The following is a 23963-nucleotide window of genomic DNA, read 5'->3' on the forward strand; positions in this document are numbered from 1 at the left end:
TCAACAGCACAATCTCCAGTCTTCTCCTCTTCGTATAATCCCATTTTTCTCCTTCCTCATTTTATAAAAACTGATTACATCAGACCGTCTCCTGGATTTTAGTCTCAGTTTCTGCTCCCTCAGTTTATTTCAATTAAGAAGCATTCTCTCTTTCCTTAAGTGTGACATGAAAATCAGTCATGATCCAGTGGAATGGTAAGATATTTGATCACATTTATTGAAAAAAGTTATACAACTGTGCATATTTAAGAAACACTTGTTTATTCTCTTATTATTAAAACACATTACCACCAACACATTACCACCACTGATATTCCCTGAAACTCAACTTACAATCCCCCAAAACAGTCTGGACTCTGTGTGAAACATCATTAAATCCAGAATCTGTGTTCACTGACAGCAGTTTCCTGAAGTGTCTCTGAGTCCATGTGTTCATCTCCTTCATTCAATCATGTGTTCACAAAGTGGTGAACTCGCTCCATCTTCTATGAACGACTGAGTCTTTCCAGGATGCCCCTTTCATACCCAATCATGATCCTCTCACCTGTGACCAATCAGCCTGTTTACCTGTGGAATGTTCCAAACAGGTGTTTTTGGAGCGTTCCACATCTTTCAGTCTGTGAAACGTGTTGCTGCATCAGATTCACAATAAGAGATATTTACAAAAATCAATGAAGCTGATGAGGAAAAACATTAAATATATTGACTTTGTGCCGTTTTCAGTTGAGTTTATGTGAAATTATCAAATGACCACATTCTGTTTTGTTGATGTTTCACACAACTCCCAGCTTCGGCATTGATTTTGTCTGGACCTTTTGGTTGCAACAACAAAAACAAACTTTATTTCAGAGATTTCTCCTCAGGTGTGGAGATTGATCGTCTTCTGAAACACACAAGGCAATTCATTTTATAACATAACTTTAATTTACATAACGTGTTTGAATGTTTGGATGCAATCCAGAATGAAAGCCAGCACTACCTTGTCTGTTCCACATCCTCAATCGTCTCTGGCAGACGGACGTTTCGTGTCTCAGGAAGAAAAGACGCTGTCAGGCCTGCAGAAAGAGCCACCAGGGCGAAAATAGTATTCGGGAAATGGTCCCACACTTCTTCAAGAAGCATGATGAGCGGGGACATCGACACGCCGGTACGGGCAACAAAGGAGCAGAACCCCAATCCATTTTGCCTGTGGGACAGAAATACAGCTAATGTATAACATTCAGGAGTAATCCGTGTCCTCATGCGTGAGGGCCCGATCACTTATCCAGACGTCTCTGTGATCTTGCTTCTTGGAAAGGGCCTGTGGACATATACTGCTTGTAAATGTGCACCATATGATCTCTGTATTAGATGGTTTGCTGACCTCATTACTGTGGGGTAAAGCTCAGTTGTGTACAGAAACAGAGTTGTAAAAGCTGCCTCTGCAAACATTTTGCCCAAAGCTCCCACAGCCGTCCGGAGTGGCCCCAGATCTGAAAAGAAAAAGCAGTTACAAGACAATTTAATCCAATCTGTGTTATATTTGGAGCTATTATGTGTAGATTTAGAGCGTTCACAACTTTGTCACCCCCCAGTGGTAGCTTTTAGGTATTCACCCTTAGAAAATCCAAAAGTTTTCCTCTCACTATAAGCTTACTGTTTCAGAGACACACTCAAATTGATCGTTTACCTCGAGGGATGAATATGTTGCAGATGATGCACAGTCCAGTCAGAACGAGTGTCCCAGCCTGAGTCAGCCTGCGGCCAAATTTGTTTAAAGTCACCAACATGAAGGCTTTCGCAGGAATTTCAATCGCCCCGTAGATGAACTGTGTGAGATAAATGTTCACTCCGAATCCTGCCACATTCAAGCTGATTCCATAATACATAGAGGCCACTCCGCACCTAGAAGGATGAAAGGAGCGGATTGAAAATACTGCTTTCTCATTGGCTGGCAGCTATCTGGTACAGATTACTTCATTACTTCAGTACAGATTACTTAGTCTGCTGCTCCTCAGCTGAGCGAGTCATGCTTGTGCAGATTACACTTTTCTTCCTTTTCTCAGCCCTTCAATTGGAAAATCAAAGAAATATATCTACCACACAGTGCCAGACAGAAAAGCCAGTCTCCTCATTCTGGGGGTCCTCATGAGGTCCAAATAGGAATATTTCCTGTTTTCATCCTCTACAAGTATTACTTTGGACAGAACCTGGACAGCAAGAAGGAAACTGTGGTCAGAGTGGAAGTGGGTGTCAGTTTCTCTCTAGAAATGATCCGGTTACTTAAAGTTTTTACCTCAGGCTTTAGGTCAGCCATGAACTGCTCTCTTCCATTGACTTTTGCGCACCTGCTCAGGTAAAAATGAGCTCTCTTCACCTTCCCATTACTTATCAGCCATCTGGCAGAGTCAGGGAGCCACCTGTGATTTTATAAAAACTCCTGAGACACACTAGACGTCATACATAATGAAAATAAGGATCTTAAAACACTGTCAGACGGTTGGTTTAACTCAGTGGTGCAGGGTTCCACGTGCTACAGCTGAAAAACGGGAAACTGAAACATTCATTGTCCTTACCACCAGGTGATAATGGCCAGGAACAGTGGTGAGGTGACTGCAGCGGTCAAGGACCTCCAGTCATTCAGAAAATAGCCTATGAGAGGCAGTAGAGCAGCACCAACGCTCCAGTCCATGCTGATTAAAACGCCCACTGAAGTGCGATGCTTAATGTCCACCCATTCAATACCTGCAAAGAGCAATGAGAATAAATCAAATGTGTCACACTTTCAACACACTTTCCGTTACTGAGATTTATTTTGAAAAAAGACATGACTCACACAGGACTATGCTGATTATACTTATTCCAGACATTCCCACTCCAGTAAAGAACCTCATCACTGCAAACATGGTGAAATTATATGAGAAAGCACTCGTAAAACTAAACACGGAGGCCGTCACGTAGGACACCAGGAGTGCTTTTTTCCTGCCAAACCTGGGAGACAAAATAATTCTGCATAAATCTATAGAATAGGTCACATAAAACATGTAGCTTTGTAAAATATCCTGGTCAGTATTTGTTCAGAAGAAGGTATAACAACACTATCTTATATGAGAATATGGAATAATACGTATATCTTATATATATAGTGTCTGAACTGTGAAATGAAAAGCGGTCTATACAGCACACGTTCAACGTGTGGGTCGACTGATTGCTGAGTTTTAACTTTAGACTTTCTAAATATCAAATACTAGTTTTGCTTCTTTCTTAGGTGCATCTACATTTTGAGCAGACTGCGGAGATGAAGCTGTTCTGTCCATAAACACAAATCTGCATTCTGAGAGGGCTGCAACACAAGCTGGCCTCATCATGGTAAAGCCCCTCATGTCAGACCTGATGCAAACTGACATTATAACGACTATATATATGTGTGTGTGTGTGTGTGTGTGTGTGTGTGTGTGTATATATATATTCGTTATAATGTCAGTTATATATATACACACACATATAAAGATGTGTAATTTAACCACCCAGAGATGGATACATGTCTGATTTTGAGAGTGAAAGGCATGAACACCTGTCACTAAGATAACCAAATACTGCTGCTCCAAGCATGACCCCCAAGAAGAAGATAGTGGCTGTGGCTCTGTTCACTCTTCTCTTATCACAAACCAGATCCCACTGTGAGGAAACACAAAGGAATAAAGAATAACGTCAGATTGACTCCAGCTTCGTCCCTCGTAGATAGAAAAAGATGAATCTCACCTCTGTGGCCAGAGTGGACTTGAAGGTGGTGTTATCGTACGTCCAGCCGCTCTGACACGGCACTGTGGGAAGTTCAGTGATGTTGGACGAGTTGAGCAGCAGATGATACTGAGGCTCTGCAAACATCTCACAGGAGTTTGGAGTCCCATCCTCCTGCACTGGAATGCCAACAATAAGCCTCTCAGCCTGGGATAAATTCCCCAAAACACCTCCATCATCCAGAGAGCTGATGTCGCAGTGGTGAGAGGGAATATCTGCTATGAAATTATTCAGCAGGAACTGAAAAGGCAGAGTTATACGAGGAATTACCAGCAAGAGGAACGTCGTCAGCTGGAATCTCCCAAAGCCATCCACCTCTGCCAGCACATTGTCAAACTTCATGTTAGAATTAAATGCTGCACCAATTCCAGTGTGGAGTGAAGCTCAGAGAAAATATGAGGAAGCACACGAGATGTCAGTTTGGCAAACTGTGAGATGCTTTTGATGAGGATGGGTGCATGTGTAGTGCTGCAAAGCAGTTTATGTTCCCTCAGCTATTTAAAAGTAGTCTGACAAGTAACATATCAGAATAAATCATTTCCTAATGCACAGCGTCACAGTCTCCACCTCTGCTCTGCCGCCTCTCTGTGTCAATGAATGTGGATTAGCCCAGTTCCCCATCCTGCCAGCCTTCCCCTCCAGCCTGCTCTTCCCTGGCTTGTACTCCATCCTTGTCCCCATCCAATAAATATCCTCTTGTCATTTAACTCCAGTCTCCTCCATCCACTGTGTCTCACACACAGGCAGCCACCAAGACACCATAATACCAAATGACAAGTGGACTCAAGAGTTCCTTAATACAAAGCAACAGATTAAATGATGAAATCTCATCATAACATCCTCATCACTGATCCTTTCATGAAGCTCACATTCATGTTCACACACGACTGTTAGATGGACTCGTTAAACAGTGCAGTTGACTTTACTACCATTACAGTAAACATAGTTAAGAACTTGTCTTGGTGAGTTCGTAGTGCAGGACAGACAATATTGAACACTGCTGTTACATAAATATGAAAGATCAGCTAAACACACCGTGAACATGCAGTTTTCATTTGTCAAATACTAAAACAACTGCAAAACTCACGACCTCACCATCAGCCTCACCTGTACTTCAGCATGCTAACATTCTGCCTGCTAAAAGGAAGTTTTTCCTCGCCACCCTCGCCAAGTGCTTGCTCATGAGGGAATTGTTGGGTCTCTGTAGATAAAAGAGCTCGGCCTGTACCAGCTCTATATGGAAAGTGTCCTGAGATAACTTTTGTTGTGATTTGGCACTATACAAATTGCATTGAATTGAAATTGTGCTCATCTGGGCAGAAGATTACAAGTTTGCAATATTAAGCCTTTTTCATTTGCAGTTTAACAGACTCCTTTTTGTGAATATTATCCACGCGAACACATGGCAGCCTTCATTAATCTATCCGATTATTCACTCTGAACAGACATTTCACTCATGTATTAGTCTTGAGTTACTGTATATCTAAGATCATAAGCAGGCAAACCCGACCCCTCCACCCATCCGTTATCTATATGTGCTCATTGTTGGCAGGTTGCTTCTCTATTACTGGTCTGGCATGTGGTAATGAAGTGTCCTATATCACCTGTGCCATGGCAGACTTAAACAAGCATGTCACCATAAAAATGTCTGATTCCAGTAGTCGTTTTTTTCATTTAGTGCAACTTTATTTCCAACTACAAGTGCATTCTAAATCAAGTCCAATCAAAACAACTTTATTTATCCATTAGGAACTTCATCTGTGTGAAGGCGTCAGTGCAATGGAAGACATAACCAGACAGACAGCAAAGAATTTACAGTTTGTCTTCTTCTGTTGTCCTGCTGTCTTCTGTGTAGTTCAGGATCCAGACAGCGCTCCTCTGAACATGTTAAATACTGACAGACTGTTCAATTATTCATTGGGATTTTAACAAATGTTGAAAAAAGCTCATTTTCAGTTCTTGATACTCGATAAATTGTGTGACAAAGGTACTGCGAGCAGGCTGTCGGTCTTGTTATCAGTTGGTATGATTTTTATTGAGTCTCCTTCCTCCTGGTTGACTGGACCCTGCAACACAGACACAGCTCCAGTTAGTCATTCCACCATGCCTGGATTACTGCGCTCCAGAAAGAACAAGAACAACAATTCACAGGCAAATGACAAATTGACACAGGCAAATGATTAAAGCATGTAAATTATTCAGGAAGATGTTAAGTAAACGTATAATCTATTCAATTTTGATTGCCCATAATTCACTTGCATTTGCAGGTTGACTGGATTATTCTTTAGCAGTGAAGTTCTCTGAGGCGACTAAATATTGATTCACCTGTAATTTAACATGTTTAATCTCTACCTTGGTTTCTCAACATCCTCGATGAACTCCGTCAGTCTGGTGTTCAACGTTTCAGGTAGGAGCGAAGCCACTAAACCAGATCCAACGGCCACGGCGCAGTAAATGACCGCGGGGAGGAGATGCCACACGTCCTCCAATAGCATGATGAGCGGAGACACGGAGACACCCAGCCGAGCCAAACACGAGGTGTAGCCTAAACCGTTCTGTCTGAAAAATCAAAGCGCTGAGGTTAATGGTCCCGATACATGATCACGTTCTGCAGTCAAACCTAGAGCATAACTATTATGTACCAACCGCACGACTGTAGGATAGAGCTCACTGGTGTAGAGGCTCATGATGGTGAATGAGGCTTCTGACAGAGCTTTCCCAAGGACCCCCACAACAGTACGAATGAGCCACTTATCTGAGGGAATGAGTTTAGAGATTTGATCGAGAGAGCTCGGACATGTTGACCAAAAACCTAAAAATGCATTCAAATTGAAAAATAAACTAAAATAACCTTGTGAAATAAACATGCTGATGAAGAGACAAAGACCAGTTAACAGCATGGCTCCCACCTCACCAGGCCGTCTCCCAACTTTGTCCAGGCAAACATACACACCAATCTTCATCGGCATTTCGATGGATGCAAATACAATCTGCGTGAGGTACGGGCTTAATCCAAACCCAGTGATATTCAGACTTATCCCATAATATGTAAATGCCACTCCATACCTACAAAATGGAACAAAGCATTGAAACTGGTTTTGCTGTTACTTAACATTACAAGCCATTACAGCAGCATCGTGGAACATTTGGTACCAACTTAATATGTTCTTACTGATAGCTAGATAGCACATCAGCTATCTAACAGTAGTTTGATTAATGTCACTCACTTCAACATTTTGGGAAATACTTTGTTTTTTGTTTCCTTTCTTAGAGTTACAGGAGGAGAGCCAGGTGATGCTTAGCATTACCACTGGAAACAAGGGGAAACAGCTGGCTTGGTCCTGCCTCAAGTTAAAAATCCACCTTCCAACACATCTAAAGCTCACTTATTAACACGCCATATCAAACAAACTGAAACGTAAAAGCAACAATTTGTGGTGTTGGAGGGAGGTGAGGTGCTGGCAGGCATGTTTTTGACCTTTGGACAGAGTCGGGCCAGCTGGTTCCTCTTCTTCCAGGCTTTGTATGACTGCGAGCTAATTGCCTTGTGGCTCCACAGTCTTGAGATTCTTCTCATTTAAGACTGAGAGAGAAAACATCTTATGAACTTGACACTCACCATACTATCCCTGAGCATACAGCGATTTTCCGAATATTGGGGGTCTTGAAAAGATCTATGACAGTGTACTTCTTATTGACAGTTTCAGGTTGTGCAGATCCCAATAAAGCCTGTGAGAAAGCAGGACACAAGACAGACTGTTCATTCACAACACGTCTGCACTGGACAGCAGCTTTTCCTTATGTCACTGTCGGATTGAAGCTATCTTGTGGGGTTTCAGGAGCCGGGCCACAACTCATCCGCACCTCATCCAATTCTCCAATAAAAACCCAGCAAACCTTTTCCTCTTCTTTCATTTTCACATTCTGAACCCCACCCCCACCCGTTTTCCCATCCTGTTGCTTCCTCTCGTTCCTCCTGGGGGTCCTGTGAGGGTCCATCATGCCTGGGTGCTGTGGCAGATTCTCTACTAAAGCTTCCCCACAGTGCAAGAAGTAAGTCAAAGAACTAAAAGCGAGTGGAAAGCTTTGCACACAGGCATTTTCCTTCAGAAACTAAACCATCCAACGCATCATGTTGATGGTGTTGTCCCTGCTAGTGAACTGTTGCTCAGGATGAGCTGAACTGTACCGTCGGGGTGATGGTGACCATGCACTTGGCTCTGTTGTTCATCTCAGCACATTTCATGATGTAATGGTGGGCAGCATCTGCCTTTCCGTTGGCCAGGAGCCACCTCGCAGACTCTGGAAGCCACCTGAAGCAACAAACACAGAGTGTTCAGTGTCTCATTGATTCCTCACAGAACTCAGCTTTGTTTTCAAGTTTAAAACAAGAAGTTTCAACACCTCCAAGTAATGATGGCCAGTATGAGGGGTGAGGTGACTGCCAGAACCAGCATCCTCCACTCATTAACATAGTATGCAATTCCAACCAGAATCCAGTTTCCAACTGTCCAGTCCAGGCTTATAATTACACCAGCGAAGGTTCTGTGTTTGATGCCGACCCATTCGATATCTGGAAAAACAGCAGCACAGTTTCCGTAAAACCAAAGACAACGCACATTTCCCTCATGTCAGAGCTCAGCATTATCACAGCGTCGGCATACTTACTTAGAACATGAGCGATGATACTTATTCCCGCGAGCGAAAACCCCACAAAAAACCTCATGATGATGAACATTATATATGATGTGGACAATGTACTAAAGACTGCAAATGCCAAGGATGACAAGTAAGACACCATGAGCAGTGGCCGTCGACCAAACCTGGTCACAAGAAGAGAAGGTTACAAACAATGACTGCGTTCATAAAGACTCAGATGTGTTTGGCACATTAATTCTCAATTCACAGGAAGGGAGACATTTTGCAAACATGTTCTAATTTCTCTTAATCTGCTGTAGCTCAGGTTTCTTTTGCTTCTGATCGTTGTTTCTCTGCTGGCTGTGGCTCAGCAGGTCTGCATGTCAAAGTGTCAGCAGCAGCATCATTGGTGTGGATATGAATGAGTAAATGCTGCACGTGCTGTAAAGAGCGAGGAGCTCTATGAATGTCAGTCCTTTTACATGCATCCATTCCTACTGCACTTTTTGTCTTACGAGGAACCCGCTGCACTGCAATTTAAGCCAGTCAGGCCTGTAATGTACATAGTTTATGCCATTATCATTATATTATTGTCTTTTACACTCTGCTTTAATCTTATCTGACATGTTGCACAGATTGAGTGACGTATGGAGGACATACAGTCATGAACAATCTTACCTGTCACTGAGAAACCCAAATATAGGGGCACCCACCATGACACCGATGAAGAAAACAGTGACTGTCGCTTTATTCATCCCTTTTCTGCTGCACACCAGATCCCACTGCAGAAACCATCCAAAGCAGTAAAAAGTCATTCTGCAGAATGTTGAAATTTGGTCATATTTTTCTTGTCAATTTCAAAACATTTCAACCACAGAAGATTTTACAAACATGATGATGATAAATACGTCTTTTGCATACACGACCTGTTCTTCTATAAAATACAGATGTTCTTAACGTCTCTGAGGAACACGTTTGATCACACAAAATAATCTCGTCACATTCATTGAAGACACTTACCTCCGTTACCAAAGTGGATTTAAATGTGCTGTTGTCGTACACCCATCCGTTCTGACACTGAACAGTGAATGCATCCTCGCTGCTGTTCGAGCCGGACAGATGTTGGTACTGTGGCTTTGAAAACATCCGACAGGAGCTCGGAGTCCCATCCTGTTCCGCTGGAATACCGACAGCCAGTTTCTGATCCGCAGTTAAATTCCTAAAGACGCCGCCATCGTCCAGAGCAGTGATGTTACAGTGGTGAGCGGGAACAGCTGCCATGAAGTTATTCAGCAGGAAGTGACACGGCAGAGTAATTCGAGAAATCGTCAGCATGAAGATGAGCATGATTTGGAATTTCCCAAATCCATTTATTTCTGAAAGTATGCTGTCAAACTTCATTTTGCTGTCCCACGGCCGACAGGAAGCTAAGTGTTGTAGCAGTGAAGTGGAGTTTGGTGACAGACACATTTACTCACACCGTGTTAATCATTGCCCACAAAAAAAAAAAAAAAAAAAAATGTTTTTCAGGATTTCATTGCACCCAATTACTGCAATTATTCAGTCTGTGAGCAGACGAGGTGGAAACCTCGTGTATGACTGAACTGTGACGCAGGTCACGTGACATGGTTACGCTACATCTGAGTCAAAATAAAAAGTCATGTTTCAAGAATACTTTCCACTCGTGTGAAGATTTAACTCCAGTGTTTCCTCTGAGTCTTCTGTCAGAGTGATTCTTATTGTAGTTCAGTGGGTTTTTCTTGTTTTTCAGTTTCCAGTCTCTGTGCCATCTGCATGTATGTGCTGTACTGTGATGCACCATTACACTGTGAAACATTAGAATCGTATAGACTGGTTATTGATTTCTCATGAAGTGTGTGTGTGTGTTTGTGCTGGGAGATACTGGAAGGGGCCAGTGGTGCATGGCCTGCTTCACCCTTATCCCACTAGAGGTAAGCCTTAGGAGGGGAAGCCTATACCAAGCTGAGTGTTGGCACAGCCCTCGAAGCTGTCCTTTAACTAGCTGAAGAAAAAGCTCTTTTTGTTGTCTGTTGTTTCATCTCAACTTGTACACAAAGCGAAATCTGCTGCTGGATGTCTTTTAAGTTCAATTTGTGCTGACACTGCAAGTCCTGTGGTTTCATATTTTCTACTCATGATGCAGCATTTTTTTTTTGTCTCTGCAACACAAATCTGTGGCTGGAGGCATCATAGAGGCAAAGGCCAAAGGTCAGCTTGTCTGCGACATCATCATGTTGGACAGACGTCACTGTAACCTGTAACTGTAACAGCGAGTTGGTGATTCTAGTTTAGAAATGTAATGAGTCAACAGCCACAGCTACTCAGTGTGTAACTGTGCTGGCATTACACAACAAAGGTAGAAATGAAACGCTATGTTCCATTTGCCTGTTGCCTGTATTTCACGTTTGCTGGATTAGATTTTTGTGTGTTCACGTAACAGAAAGGCCTTTGTGGTCCAAACTGTGGCTGTAGTCTGTTGGAGTTACTTCAGTCAAATTATATTTTTCAATTTTCGAGTAAATGACCATCCTGAGGATTGTCCAGGATCACAGTCATCATTCTGCTCTATCACATCAAGCAAAACAAAAAAGGATTTTTAACAGCTAAAAATTAAATTATGGCAGCCTCCTTGCATGCAGTGACCCTTGCACTGAAGAGGTCAATGCATTCATTCTGCTGGAGCTTCATGTCTGTATGGACTGTGGGAAGCTTATATGCTCAGCACGACATTAAGCCTGAAAGACTGAACTTGAATGAAAGGTTTTAGCAAAACAGACCATGAATCTAAATTTTATCGGCTGAAAATCAGGAGTAAATGTAAACGTCGGTGTCTGTACTGTAGCTTTAGTTTCCCCTTCCCCATATTACCTCTGCAAACCATGGTGTTAAAGTCAGATTGAGTTCCATGTACGGGCATCCTGTCAAAGCCAACCGCAGCCTGACCTCATCTATTTACTGTACAGCAGCTTTCTAACGAGTGATTTTACTGTGAATTTCATTAGCTCTACTTCTTACTTTGAAAGCAATGAGCAAATGATTATTACTGCAGCTCATACCTGTAGTGGTTGAAAAACAGCACACAGTATATCTGCGCTGAGTTGCAGTTTGTTCATTTCTTTGTATTGATTTAGTGAAGAAGTGAAATTATCATCAAAAGCATAAAACCTGCATTGATACCAAGACAAAGGCACATTTCAGATCACTCTAAAATATCTTTAAAGTTTTCTCAGAACATGCTCCAGCTGCATGATGCTAACTGAGCTGTGTCTGACGGGGCTGGGGGCTGGAACACCTCTTCTTCTCCCTCTTTAAATACACTTGCATGCATGAATGAGCAAGCCGGTGGGTGACCTGAACATCTGCAACCCATAACGAGCGCTCACATTCTCTTTTCCATGGCCGTGACTGATGCCAGCAGGATGTAAAGTCTCCAAAGCTGGATATCCACACATGAGGCTCTTTTTGAACAAGCCTCTTGCTTCAGGGATTTTTACTGCAGGTAGTGTAAGTAGCTCCTTTCTCCCTTGATCCTCCTTCGGCCTCTTCAGAGTGTGTTTTTATATCAGTAACGATAAGTCATATTTCTTTGTTTCGTTCATGGTGAAAGTTATGAATTTCATTTAGAGAGGATTTCTCAAAGTCTGCCTGCTGTTGGCTCTGATGGATGCCTCCACCCACAGTAGAGAAAGGACAGGGTGGAGTTTTAGTAATCTCAGTAACATTCATCAGTAACGTCTTTGAGTGTTTTCCTCTTTTGAGCTTCTTTGGTTTTCTCCTGTACGAGAAACTATCAAACAACAGCAGCTTCTCTCTAAAAGCTCACCACTTTAATCATAGTGTAAAAAACTAGTTCTGCTTGGTTATGGATTGCAGCATCTGTCTGTGTTCACATGGACTTCAGCTGTTTGCTCTGTTGTAAAACTCCTGGCTGGTTTAAAACGGGTGCATGTTTCTCATTAGCTGGTCGAGGTAAAACAGTCTAATTATGTAATAACATGGAAACGTCTAATCCGCTGGAGCTCAGTCCTCGCGGGGGTCATCCCCCAGACCAAGAGGTCACTCATTTGTCAAGGATGCTGGCTCCCCGTTTCCATGGCAATGAGTCAACATACTGAAGTTACTGCCATACTAGGAAACAGAAGCTCCTGTAGCACCAAAGTAAGGCTTGATGGTGGCTGAGTGTTAAAATGAAGTGGAACCAAGTGTGAAGAGAAGGGTGGGCATGGGACCAGGGGTCCGACCAGGGGTCCGGGAGTCTGTGTGTTTTAGTAACCTGGGAGCAGCCTGACTCATGGCGCCTTCGTATAGTGCTACAGTCAAAATGCAACAAAAGCCATGTCGGGTAATGCAACTTATGTGAGGCTTTAAGAACCTTCCAGCTGTGAGTCCAGTAGTTTCGGGCCACGTGAAGCCATGCCAGATGCTGCAAGTCAAACATGTGCATGAACTGTGTGTGTGCAGTGTTTCAGACAAACATACAGTCAGCCAATATTTAATCTGGGATATATAAGTATGTAATGAGTAAGCCCAAGTCATAAACTCAGTCTGTGACTCTGAAACTCAATGACTGACCTCATGAAACAATAACTGTCCTTTGTCCTCCTGTGTTGCAAAACTACACTGCCCACCTCTATATAGCTTCTGTGATCAATAAAAGAAAATGAATCTCTCATTTGATTAAAAGTCACCTCATTCAGAGGAACGTGAAAACTGAAAAAGGTTTTCTGTCCGTGAACTTCGTGTTCCTCTAACTGACACGACTCATTTCAACTGGTCTACATTTGAGAAGTACAGATGTACCCAGGTGTGAAATACTGTAAATCAATGATCCAGTTGTTTTGGACTAAAAGTGGCGATGTCACTGTCTTCCCACTTGACCGCTGTTTGTTCCAGTCCTGTTCAGATTGCTGTGACATTTAGGTGGATATTCATTGATCCACCCCCTGACCTTTGCATCATAGACTTGAATTTGGTGTCCACGTTCAAGCTTCCATCGGGAAAAACTCTTGAGTTTAACGACCAAATTGTCTTTCCTTTAGCACCACCCAGGGGACAAACCTCCACCCTTTTCACCCCACCATTAAAATCATCACTTTGCAACAACTACAGGCCGCTTGCATGATGTGCTGCATATGAGTGGTTTAATTCAATGATATTAGTATTAAAGACACTGATAGTGGACATGGTCCATGGAGTCGCTGGTTGCTTATTTCCTCCACAAACAACTAATTCAGCCACTTGATTGTGTGTGTGTGTGTGTGTGTGTGTGTGTGTGTGTGTGTGTGTGTGTGTGTGTGTGTGTGTGTTTGCAGTGTTGCAAACATCTCATCTGTTGACTAAATGGCCTGAAATGAAGAAGTATGTTAGAAACACTTTGAAAAGAGAAGTTATTGAGTATAAAACTACATCTTTTTTCAAATCTAGCAGGAGGTGAATTTGTTTAAGCGTACTCACGTTGGTCTACAGTGTTATGGCACCACCTTGTGGTCAGGTAATGGTGTGTTTCAGAGTGAAAGGCTCATGTTTGCAGTAAAATCTACATGTTCTGGTTTCCCTGCTGTTTTCCAGACTCCTTAAATGTCCTTTGTTCTAAACCCTGGTCTTTAGATTTAACACTGTGTCAGCACTAACATGCCGATATTGCATTTTACAGTTTCATATGAGGCTGTGAAGACATCATTTTCTGTTCATATCCATATTCTAACCTTAAAACAGCTGAATTTGATGTCAGTTTTTGCTAAAATGATTCACTGGATGGAAAATCAGCTGTTTTGTATTGGGTCATTTAATCAAATCCTTTTCTATCAGTGATTCTGACACCGGAGTACTTTGAGAGAGGTCTTCAGAGACTATTTGATAGATTAACTGTTCATGCAGTTTAACTTGGGTAACAAAGCAAACACTGTCTTTGAGTGAGGGATTGGAGTATTTCTACTATGTATAAAACAAATAGGCTCACAGATTTCGTTCTTAAATGGAAATGCTGACAGCCTTTGCAGTGCTGATATTTGTTGCAGTGTTAGCTGAGAACAGAGGAGGGAAAGAAACCTCACTGTATAAACAGCAGTTCGGAAAACAGCCACCCAATTGTTTTGCTTATGCTCTTGGATGTGAATGCTGTTCCCCCCTTGATATTACATACCATTCCATTTAGAGCGATGGCAGCACTGATGCAACTGCCAAAGCAAAGCTGCACTTCCTATTGGGGATAGGAAGAACTTAGACAATTACATGGTAGTTAGAAATATTAAAAAGTGTACCAATGCAGCAGTATCTTGATATGAACAATGAAAACTTGAATGAAAAGGACTTGTAGTCATAATTGAGAGGTGGTTATGTAGATATGTGCTGAAATGTCAAATAATATTATAATCCAAAATTAAAGGGAAAAGGGCTCTTTGGCCTGAAGCTGTTCATCTTTGTCTCAATGAAGGTATTACTGGGGACATCCAGGACACTGTGCAACAGCATTAGAGATGGAACCAGAAGCTGAAGACCCAGACAACAATGATAACTTGGTCCCTTGGTCTGGTTCAGATGGTTCCCAGGAACTGTGTGTCTCTGAGTCCTTGGCAGAGTCCTACTATGAAGATGAGGCCAGTGATGCAGAGTACCCCTTAGACCCTCAGCCTGCTCATATCCCAAAGTCTGACCTCAAGTCCCCAGAACGCCGCCAATCACAAGACTGGGAATCTGCAGGTGAACGACAGTCCATGCCTGAATTTAGTGGAAGTGAAGAGGATGTTTCATACCAAGAAGAGGAGGACATCTACCTGAGTGAATCAAGAGAGTCCATTCCAGAATCTCCTCACATTCGACCCTCACCAACATCATTGTCTCCACACCCACAGCGGCCTGAATCCGAGCCTCAAACTGGACAGATATCAAGGCCACGTTCCCAGTCATCTTCCTCCTCTCTTGGCTGTGCTGCTGATATGACCCTGGCCTTGACCCTGACCACAGAACAACCCCTGGGAGCCAGTAATAGCCAGGGCTCAGGCACTGGGAACAGGAGGGTTGAATCCTCAGAGGAAGGAGGGAGTAGTGAAGCACCTCCTGCTTCTGTCTTCTTTGGAATTTCAGGCGAGGGTGCTGAGCAGGCAGAGAAGTGGAACTCTGAGTCTGACACAGATCTGTGCAGACCGGACAGCCACAGGGCAAGGCACACACGTAAGTACCTGTCTTCTACCCTCACTTGTTTCTGTTGATGTCTGAAGCTAGGAGTGCAAACTGTACAGCGTGGAGAAAATGTTTTTTGTTTTTTTTTCTAAATTCAAAGTGTGCATGATTTATTCATAGATAAGACAGTATTTGTGTGCTTTAAATGCAGCCTGAGGCATGAATTAACTTTCATAATAACCTTAAATTACACTTTCTGCCGTAATCATTAGAAGAGTTATATGACTTAATAAAACTTCATAAAAGCTTGTGCAAAGCAGAATGGATGCTGGTTATTTTCATGCTGCAACGTGGGGTGGACTTACAGGGAGAATTCCCGTGACTTTAATAGTCAGTGCAGGATAAGAATAAATTATGACCATATGATGAGGCTGGCAGAAACAAATTTGACAGACACCAGCAAGTGTCACCCTGGCCTGTTACCCGATACCTTTTCCAATCGTAAGACTTGACTGCAATGGAAAGTGAGCTGATCACTTTTCTTCCCACATGAACCCCCCGAAGTTAGCTGTAAGTAAATATGATGCTTTTATTAGTGTGCTTGCTTCAGCAGGGGCAACTCCAATAGTTTTCTTACTTGTTTTTTGGGTGCTTGCTTTAGATAATAATAATGATAATAATATAATGATGGTTGGCTTCATCTGCAAACTCAGGTCAAAGTACTTTATCCAACAAACCCCTCATATGTTAAGTAAATGTAATTGCACATCTCTCTCTAGTCAGTTGACTGATCACTGATTCCTTAATCACTGCAGCATCATAAATTTCCACTGACAAAATATCAAAATAATCATACTTGCTTACTGTTTAATTACAGACCTGTTTATTTTCATCTTCCTCACCTCCCTCCCTCTCTCTCTCTCTCTCTCTCTCTCTCTCTCTCTTCCTTATTCTCAGGGCTCAGTCACATCGAGAGCCAATCAGAAAGACAGGTCAAGGAGAACAAATCTAAATGTAAGCGAATTGCTCGGCTTCTAACAGATGCACCCAACCCTCAAAATAAGGGGGCCTTGCTCTTTAAGAAACGCCGCCAGAGGGTTAAGAAGTATACTCTTGTGAGTTACGGGACTGGTGATAACGAGCCTGACTGCGAAGACCAAATAGAAACTGAAGAAGTCAGATCAGCTGGGTATAACTTTGTGGCAACAAGTGAATCAGAGTTAGAGGAGGAGTACTCTGTTTGTCGGCAGCAGCATAATTTGAGTCTTAATTGGGGAAGTGTTCGAGAAATGGAAGCGCTACCAGAAACAAAAGGGAAGGGCGTTTTGATGTTTGCCCAACGCCGCCAACGGATGGATGAAATCGTGTCAGAACGTGAAGAGCTGAGGAGTAAAGCAATACCTGTGGAGACATTAACAGAAAGTTCAGAGGCACAGAACGTTTATGACGCTAAGGAAATGTACGTGCATACTGATCAGGCTAACTACATGGATGTAAATCTTAAACAGCATGTAGAATACCAAGAAAATATCGAACACATGAATCAACTATCCAACGTGTCAAGACCCTTGGTGCCAAACAGAACTGCGAAGCCTTTCCAAGGATTTCAAGACAGCACAGCAGCTGCTGTCATGCCCGGGGGTGTCGCTCCAGTGACAAAGAAGCATGAGCCGAGATTCAGAGTACCTGTGCTTATTAATACTAACCCAGAGGTTTGGTCCCCAACTGGAGACATCATAGCCTCAAGAGATGAGCGAATATCTGTGCCAGCAATCAAGACCGTCATCCTACCAGAGTCCAAACGAAAAGTCTCTAACAAAGAGCCATCCACGCAGGCACAAAATCTTTGCCTTCAAACCAAAGGGGAAAGGAGGTCTTACATTGAGTCAGAGGAGGACTGTTTTAGTCTCGGTGCTGAAGCTTGCAACTTCATGCAACCCAGAACAATAAAACTCAAGAATCCCCCTCCAGTTGCCCCAAAACCTACCATCAACCCAACCTGCCCACCTTGGATGAGAAGGAGCCCCTCTGGTGAGCACTATATTCCACCAAGAAGTCCGGTTTCACAACCCTCTCACAGTCCTGTGGGGCCTCGTAGTCAGCATTACTTAGAGCAGCAAGATTGGGCTCAGCCTCAACAGATGGCCAACCATTGGGCACCAGATCAAACTCAGGCAACACTTCAAACACATGCCAATTCCTGGGCTCCAGTCAACTCCTCTTCTCAGCTTCTTCAGCCAACCACAAATAGCTGGAGTCAACAGCCACCACGATCCCCTGTGAGTATGCCCGCCTGCAGTCCTACTTACAGCCCACATCACCCACCTTCATCACCAAGGAATAAGTCAGAGAGTGCTCCACACTCAGTTGCCTCTTGCCCTCCACAAGCAGGGAAGCCATACATCCACGCATCAAAAGCATCACAGGCTTCCCCAAAGGGCCGAGTCTCAGACAGAGGTACTAATCGAGCTGGTGATGGTCCAACTATGGCGGGAAAAGGTGCAGAGTTGTTTGCCAAAAGACAGTCCCGCATGGAGAAGTTTGTTGTTGATGCTGAAACAGTGCAAGCTAACAAAACAAGATCCTCATCCCCAGTCTCATCCCTCCCCGGCCATTGGAGATATTCTTCCAATGTTCGTGCCCCTCCTCCTTTATCATACAATCCCCTTCTTGCTCCTTTCTACCCTCCATCAGCAACCAAGCAACCCCAGTCCACAAGCCCCAAAACCAAGCCAAAGACCAAAGAGAAACCTAAAGCAGCCCCAAAACAGCTCAACACCTTAGATATTATGAAACATCAGCCCTATCATTTGGACTCGTCATTGTTCAAGTATGATGCAGTCCCTGAGGCCAAAAGCCCCAACCCCAAACCAACACCAGTGTCAAAGTTTGAGGTTACCAAAAGCCGTAAACTTAGATCTGCCCCTTCTTATTCTACTTATAATGCCTCTGGGCTGGCTGTTCAAAGCGAGGCAGAAGTCCCTGCTAAGTCTCCTGTATCGGTAAGTTCCCAAAATTCTTCTGCCCGCCAAAACACAGGATCAGCTGAGCCTCTTGCAACTGACAAGCACTTGGATGAAAAGCACACTGTCACACCTGCAGCTCATCACACAACCAGCGAGCAAGCACCAAGCGCCCGACCTGCAAGCACATCCTCCCAACAGTCATCTATTGGTGACAGCATAGCTTCAGCTTATTCTCCTGCATCTCTTATTGCTAGGGGCGCACGTCAAATGGCACCTTGGCCAAAATTCTCCGCTAAGAAGCCAGTGGTGACAGGCGCACACTGGAGGCCTGTTGCCATGCTTCATTAGGTCTAATACCGTGTATGGTCATGCTTCGGTGTAATTAACACTGAGACGATAGAACAAGATTACATCTGCAACTCGGTAGCATCGGAAATGTCTTCCTTAAGAGGTGGAAATATAGAGACTTTTGCACTGTTTAAATGTAGGACACATCCCAAATCATTTACAGTGTGCAGCTATGAGGATATATTTAGCTGGCAATGAAAGGAACGCATGAGAAGGCAGTTGAATTTACAGCAAAGCTAGATTTAAAATTGTAACTCAGTGGAATATAAAGTAAAATAAACATCTTAGCACATCACATCATCTTCCTCAAACCCCGGAGGTGAATGTGTGCTCAGAAAAGGAAATATGAGACTAAAGATGTTGAGTGACTCTCAGGAAGTGCTGTTACATGTGCAGTAATGTGTGCAGAGAGCCTTCAGCCGAGGTCTCCCTCTGTTGTTTTTCTTCACTTATTTTTTGTAAGAAATAAGATTAAATGCATGACATGGATTTTTATCTGTTACCATTTTGCCAAAAACTACACACATTAACATTTATGAATATGTTTATTTGATAAATTCAGATTTGAGTTTAAGACATACTGACGTAACAGTAACTCCCTCTAACAATCGTTTTAATCCTTTCGTGTGTCTGGGGACAAACTGTCCATGCACTTCTGTTTTTGGATGCATACAATTTGCAATTCCTTCAGTCTCATTCCAAACGTTTACGGCATCACAGCAGCTAAAAGCATTAACGCTGGTTGTGATCATTAACTCCTGATGACTTTAAGTGTTTTTTATGTGGATTTATTCAGTCATGGCCAGTTGTTTAACTGTCAGTAAAGTCGTCAGTCGTTCTGTATCCTCATCCTTGATGTCAAACATGAGCAACGTATCACAGAGATTTGATTATTCCACTGATTCACATTACCAGTCGCAACTCGAAATGAAAACAGGAAACAGGAAACAGTTGTCTCGATTGTCTTCATGTCTCTGTCTTTCAAACATATCACTGTTTATTGCACTTCTTGTACTCAGCACAATCATGCTATTAAATTTCTCTTTCCTTCTTCTGTGTGTCGAGAGCTTCTCTTTTCCTGAACTGCTGCTGATGTTTCACCCACATTTCCTCCTTTATTCTCTCACTGCCTCACACGTTCACACAGAATCTATTCATACTTCACCTTCAGCAAGTTTAACTGTACTAAACTGTTCAGGTTGGTGTAAACTGCTGAAGGTCGACTGTCAGTGATCAGAATGACTTCATGTTTCAGTTTGACTGGATCGTCTTTGCTTGTCTTCACAGCGTTTCCATCAGCCCACCCTCAGCTCTGAACACATGAAAAGTTTGGAACTATGATCTTTGCCTTCAAAAATTTGTGGTTTTGTGGGAGGGTGCAGATAGTCTACTGAAAGGAAATCCACCCTGAAGCAGAATTTACATTTTGCGATTCCAATGATTTCTTCACCTTAAGTCAGTATCACAGGAAAAACTATGTCCACTGTTATACTTACATCTAAAGACAGACCAGATACTGTTAAAGTTTGACCTCATTCAATAGTTCCTGAAGTCCATATTTCAGCATGGCGTCGTCTGTGCTGCAGAAAGTTTCTCCGGTTCAGTACTGGCTCATGTTATGCACCTCATTTAGACGACATGGTCGAAAAGAAACGTAACATTAGATTACAAGACTTCCTCAGGGCTGAACTCTTATCGTGTTGTTGTTGTGTATAACTTTCAGTTGGATTTAAGAGGATTTATTGGCAGTAATTGAATATAAAAGTCCACCATGTTGCACCACCATGTTTCTACAGTAGCCCAGAGGGGGCAAACCAAACACAGCTCTAGAGTTTTGTGGGCACTGCAGGTTATCCTATAGTCTTGGACATGAGGGGTAATCGGTTTGTTGCAATCTGGAATGTCACCACTAGATGGCACTAAATCCCACACACTGGTCCTTTAAAGCAGTTTTCAGGCCTGCTCTTGTCCCTCAGTGTTGGACATCAAACCTGGTTCCTTTGACTGATTTAAACCAAGATAAACGACCAACACCGCAGACATTTCCTGCGCTGATATGAATGTTTGTATCATACGTTAGCTGCTAAAGGCTGCTGAGTAGATGAGCTAATAATTCGTCTGAATGGCAGAAAAGAAAATCTTTGCTTAGTTGGTGTCCCTGAATACTGTAACTCAAACTGCATTTAGTGTAGGTTGCAACAGTGATGGCTAGACGGGCTGAGAGTGTTTTTCAAATACAGTTCAAATATTAAAGAATTACACTTATTTGGCTGATTGGAGGTTTTGTCAGTGTGGGACAAACGAGACCTTTGTTTTTAGTAGTAGTATTTTGGGTACAGGGAGTTCTGTGACGTCACGTCGTCACTATGGGTGTCAAAGGACTTTTAAAATGTTCTATTTTAGGGTGGATTTCCCCTTTAAGCAGATGAACCAAAGACAGGTTGGCACAGACATTGTTCCAAGCAAAGTTTCATAATGTTTTCAATGTCTTTAACGCAGTAAAAATGTCACTGTACTTGTTTCAAGTTTCTTGAACCAACAGCAGGTAAGTTCTTTAATCTTCACTTATTTTCAATATTTGTTAATGTCTCAAATGCTGCATCCAGACATTTACATCAGATCCTCCCCAGATACTCAAACCTGTTCATGCTGTTGAATTCAGGGTTTGCAGTGTGCAGTTCAGAGGGATGTCGGCCACACAGTGACAAAAAAGTAGATTAAGATAAGATGGAAAATAATCGATTTCTTCATGTGCAGAATGGATCAAAGGACCATCATCAGCGACGCGTCTGGACACATGCAGAGGCTGTCAGACAGCAGTGACCATCAGGAGGCAGGAGGTCAAGTCAGATGGTTTTTTTATAGCCCAAAATCACAAATCGCACTTTACTTCAGGGACTTGAGGTCAGAGGCTGCCGATCCTCGCTGTGCTGACGACGCTCCTTTTATCAAATGTTCACTTTTTGTCTCATTTTTTCACTCTGTCACTTCTTGCACATGGAACAAATTTATTGTTTTCCATCTGAAGAGCTTCTCCTCCTTTTCTGTCAGTGTGTGGCATTTTTATAAGGAACTGGAAATTTATTTTAGCAAGATGATGAATAATTTGTTCGCATCCATTTGTTCTCTAAAGTTTGTCATTTGAGTTCAAATAAAACATGAACTAGAACATGATTATTGGTCCAGACTTCCGTGGAGCCAGAGGGTGGCAGCAAAGTCTGCACAGCTGTCACAGCGCTCTGCTAACATGAGCTTTTCTTTCAGGGATTTGGTAGAAATCGCTCCCTGAGTCTGCCCAAGCGCCTCAGTTCAGTGCCTTCTCCTGGACTTCTGTCACCTGTGAGCACACCTGGAATCCACTCATCATTTCTGCCCACGCAGAGGCAAACGTCCTTTCAAGAGAAAGTCTACAAGCCACTGTCGCCATGGGAGGCAGCATCCAGAAGCCCCATCGGTTCAGTGGACGAGGCCTTCGTGTTTCACGGCCTCTCGTCATCTGTTGCCTCCGACGTCAAAGCTGCAGGACGCTGCAGATCTCTGCCGGAGCCTCCGGAGGAATGGAAGCGCAGGGTGTCTCTGGATTCTGCACCTGTCAGTTTGGGCCGTTACCACGCAGCCCCGGCTTTTCAGGCGCCGTCCATCAGCAGGACATTTTCACCTGAGAAACCAACCTTCTACGGGCCTCCCTTCAGACCCGCCCAGCCCCTGAAGCTCCCCAGCAGGGCCGGCGTTGGATATGTGGGACGAGGCTCCGGTTCACAGTATTCTCCCTTACATAGTGCAGTCCAGAGGAGCTAAGACCACTAAGAGGAGGCCAGACATACACCAGATAAAGAGAAATGATTTCTATTAGCAGAAGTGACACACGGTGTAGAAGATCATGCAAAGTCTGTTGAACATGAAAGACAAAAAGGTTCATTTTCACCCAAAGAGGCTGAAAGAGTGTGAAGTGTGTGAGACTGAGGATTGTTCTAGACAATGTATTTTACTTTAAATCGTTAACTGAAGTCACACAAAGTCACTATCCACACCTGGTTATTTGGTTTGAATGCACGACATCCTCCTTTATCTGCTGTGCTGTGTTTCTGCTGAGCATGATGGGAGTTTTTCCTGATGTGACAACGTGATCATGTCAGAGTAATTGTGTTGTAGTTTGTTTGTTTGTTTGTTTGTTTGTTTGTGTGTTTGCAGACTGATTTAGGACAGAAGTGGACCACTGTAGTCATGAACGGTGTGCTGGAGGAAACGTGGCAGGTTGTTTCAGACTTTCACTGAAAGCGTTTTACAGTTTGAAGTAGTTGGTTCTGAGAAAAAGGAAACTTTGAGAAGTCTTTGTGTGACTTTCAGTGTCTTTGCTGTAGCTTTAACACTCACTGTGTCTTTGTGAACACTTCCAGATGCTCCTCGTGTTGTTTTAATCTGGCTTCTCTCACCACTGCTGCAGCACGAGTGTTGCACCTTAACATTGAGCTCATTTTGAAGTGACGACACGGATTGAAGCTTTTCTTTGCTGTGAGTCAGGAGGAAGAAGGGCTGCGTGCAGACACTCTGGATCACTCTGTGTGGAGTTCACTCTGCCACTGATGAAGCCGTGTTTCTTTCCTATCAGGCCAAATGTTTGGAGCGTTTTGTTTGATGATTTGTAAAATGTCGTTTTTTTGCACCTTTTAAACACAAACTGAAAAATTAAAAGACATGAAAAGGCTTTAAAGTGTTTCTTTGTGCCTCCACTGATTTCATGCTGTAATTCAACGAACATCAGTTTTAGTGCAGATGAACTTGATGTTGAGTCAGTCTCTGATTATGAGTTGTATTTATTCATTATTCAAACACGATGTGGCGTCTAATAAACGACCAGGAACTCGTTTGGCGTTGATTTTGGCGGCCCCTGTGGACAGACGCGGTAGTGTTTGTGTCTGTCTTAAAGATCTTTTTTGAAACAGTTGTTTGCAGGATGCAGAACGATGAGGTGAAGATTGATAACTGCACACAGTGAAGTGAGTTCAGGTTCGTTCAGGTTTAGGACAGCAGATTTGGCTCCTCGGTGATTTATTCCTTCATAATAATAATAATAATAAACATATGATGTGA

General features: G+C 43.0%; 3 protein-coding genes across 8 annotated transcripts; 1 reads left to right on the plus strand and 2 right to left on the minus strand.

The window, feature by feature from the left end:
* Window positions 1–4122, minus strand: LOC143318976 (solute carrier family 22 member 7-like). Its single transcript, XM_076727519.1, has 10 exons — window positions 3742–4122; window positions 3554–3657; window positions 2816–2970; window positions 2556–2724; window positions 2276–2399; window positions 2080–2189; window positions 1670–1884; window positions 1364–1472; window positions 980–1186; window positions 1–55 (listed from the first exon to the last, which is right to left on the minus strand). The coding sequence occupies exons 1-10, from the start codon at window positions 4120–4122 to the stop codon at window positions 1–3; spliced, it is 1629 nt and encodes a 542-aa protein (XP_076583634.1).
* A 1357-nt stretch (window positions 4123–5479) lies between these two features.
* LOC143319704 (solute carrier family 22 member 7-like) lies at window positions 5480–9819 on the minus strand. 4 transcript variants are annotated; one of them, XM_076728863.1, is made up of 10 exons: window positions 9439–9819; window positions 9097–9200; window positions 8449–8603; window positions 8185–8353; window positions 7970–8093; window positions 7400–7509; window positions 6632–6846; window positions 6427–6535; window positions 6133–6339; window positions 5480–5846 (listed from the first exon to the last, which is right to left on the minus strand). In XM_076728863.1, exons 1-10 carry the CDS (start codon window positions 9817–9819, stop codon window positions 5813–5815), a joined length of 1608 nt encoding a protein of 535 aa, XP_076584978.1. In that variant the 3' UTR covers window positions 5480–5812. The 4 variants fall into 4 exon arrangements, with proteins under 4 accessions (XP_076584978.1, XP_076584977.1, XP_076584981.1 ...); XM_076728862.1 differs by having other exon boundaries at window positions 6427–6846; XM_076728866.1 differs by lacking the exon at window positions 5480–5846 and having other exon boundaries at window positions 6299–6339; window positions 6452–6535.
* A 2041-nt stretch (window positions 9820–11860) lies between these two features.
* On the plus strand, window positions 11861–23619 carry synpo2b (synaptopodin 2b). Of its 3 annotated transcripts, none has more exons than XM_076728610.1 (3): window positions 11861–11943; window positions 14873–15609; window positions 16516–18872. In XM_076728610.1, exons 2-3 carry the CDS (start codon window positions 14916–14918, stop codon window positions 18870–18872), a joined length of 3051 nt encoding a protein of 1016 aa, XP_076584725.1. In that variant the 5' UTR covers window positions 11861–11943; window positions 14873–14915. The 3 variants fall into 3 exon arrangements, with proteins under 3 accessions (XP_076584725.1, XP_076584723.1, XP_076584726.1); XM_076728608.1 differs by having other exon boundaries at window positions 11881–11938; XM_076728611.1 differs by lacking the exons at window positions 11861–11943; window positions 14873–15609 and adding an exon at window positions 22137–23619 and having other exon boundaries at window positions 16744–17837.
* The last annotated feature ends 344 nt before the right edge of the window (window positions 23620–23963 follow it).

The sequence above is a fragment of the Chaetodon auriga genome, chromosome 4, assembly GCF_051107435.1.
Source record: "Chaetodon auriga isolate fChaAug3 chromosome 4, fChaAug3.hap1, whole genome shotgun sequence".
Lineage (NCBI taxonomy): Eukaryota > Metazoa > Chordata > Actinopteri > Chaetodontiformes > Chaetodontidae > Chaetodon > Chaetodon auriga.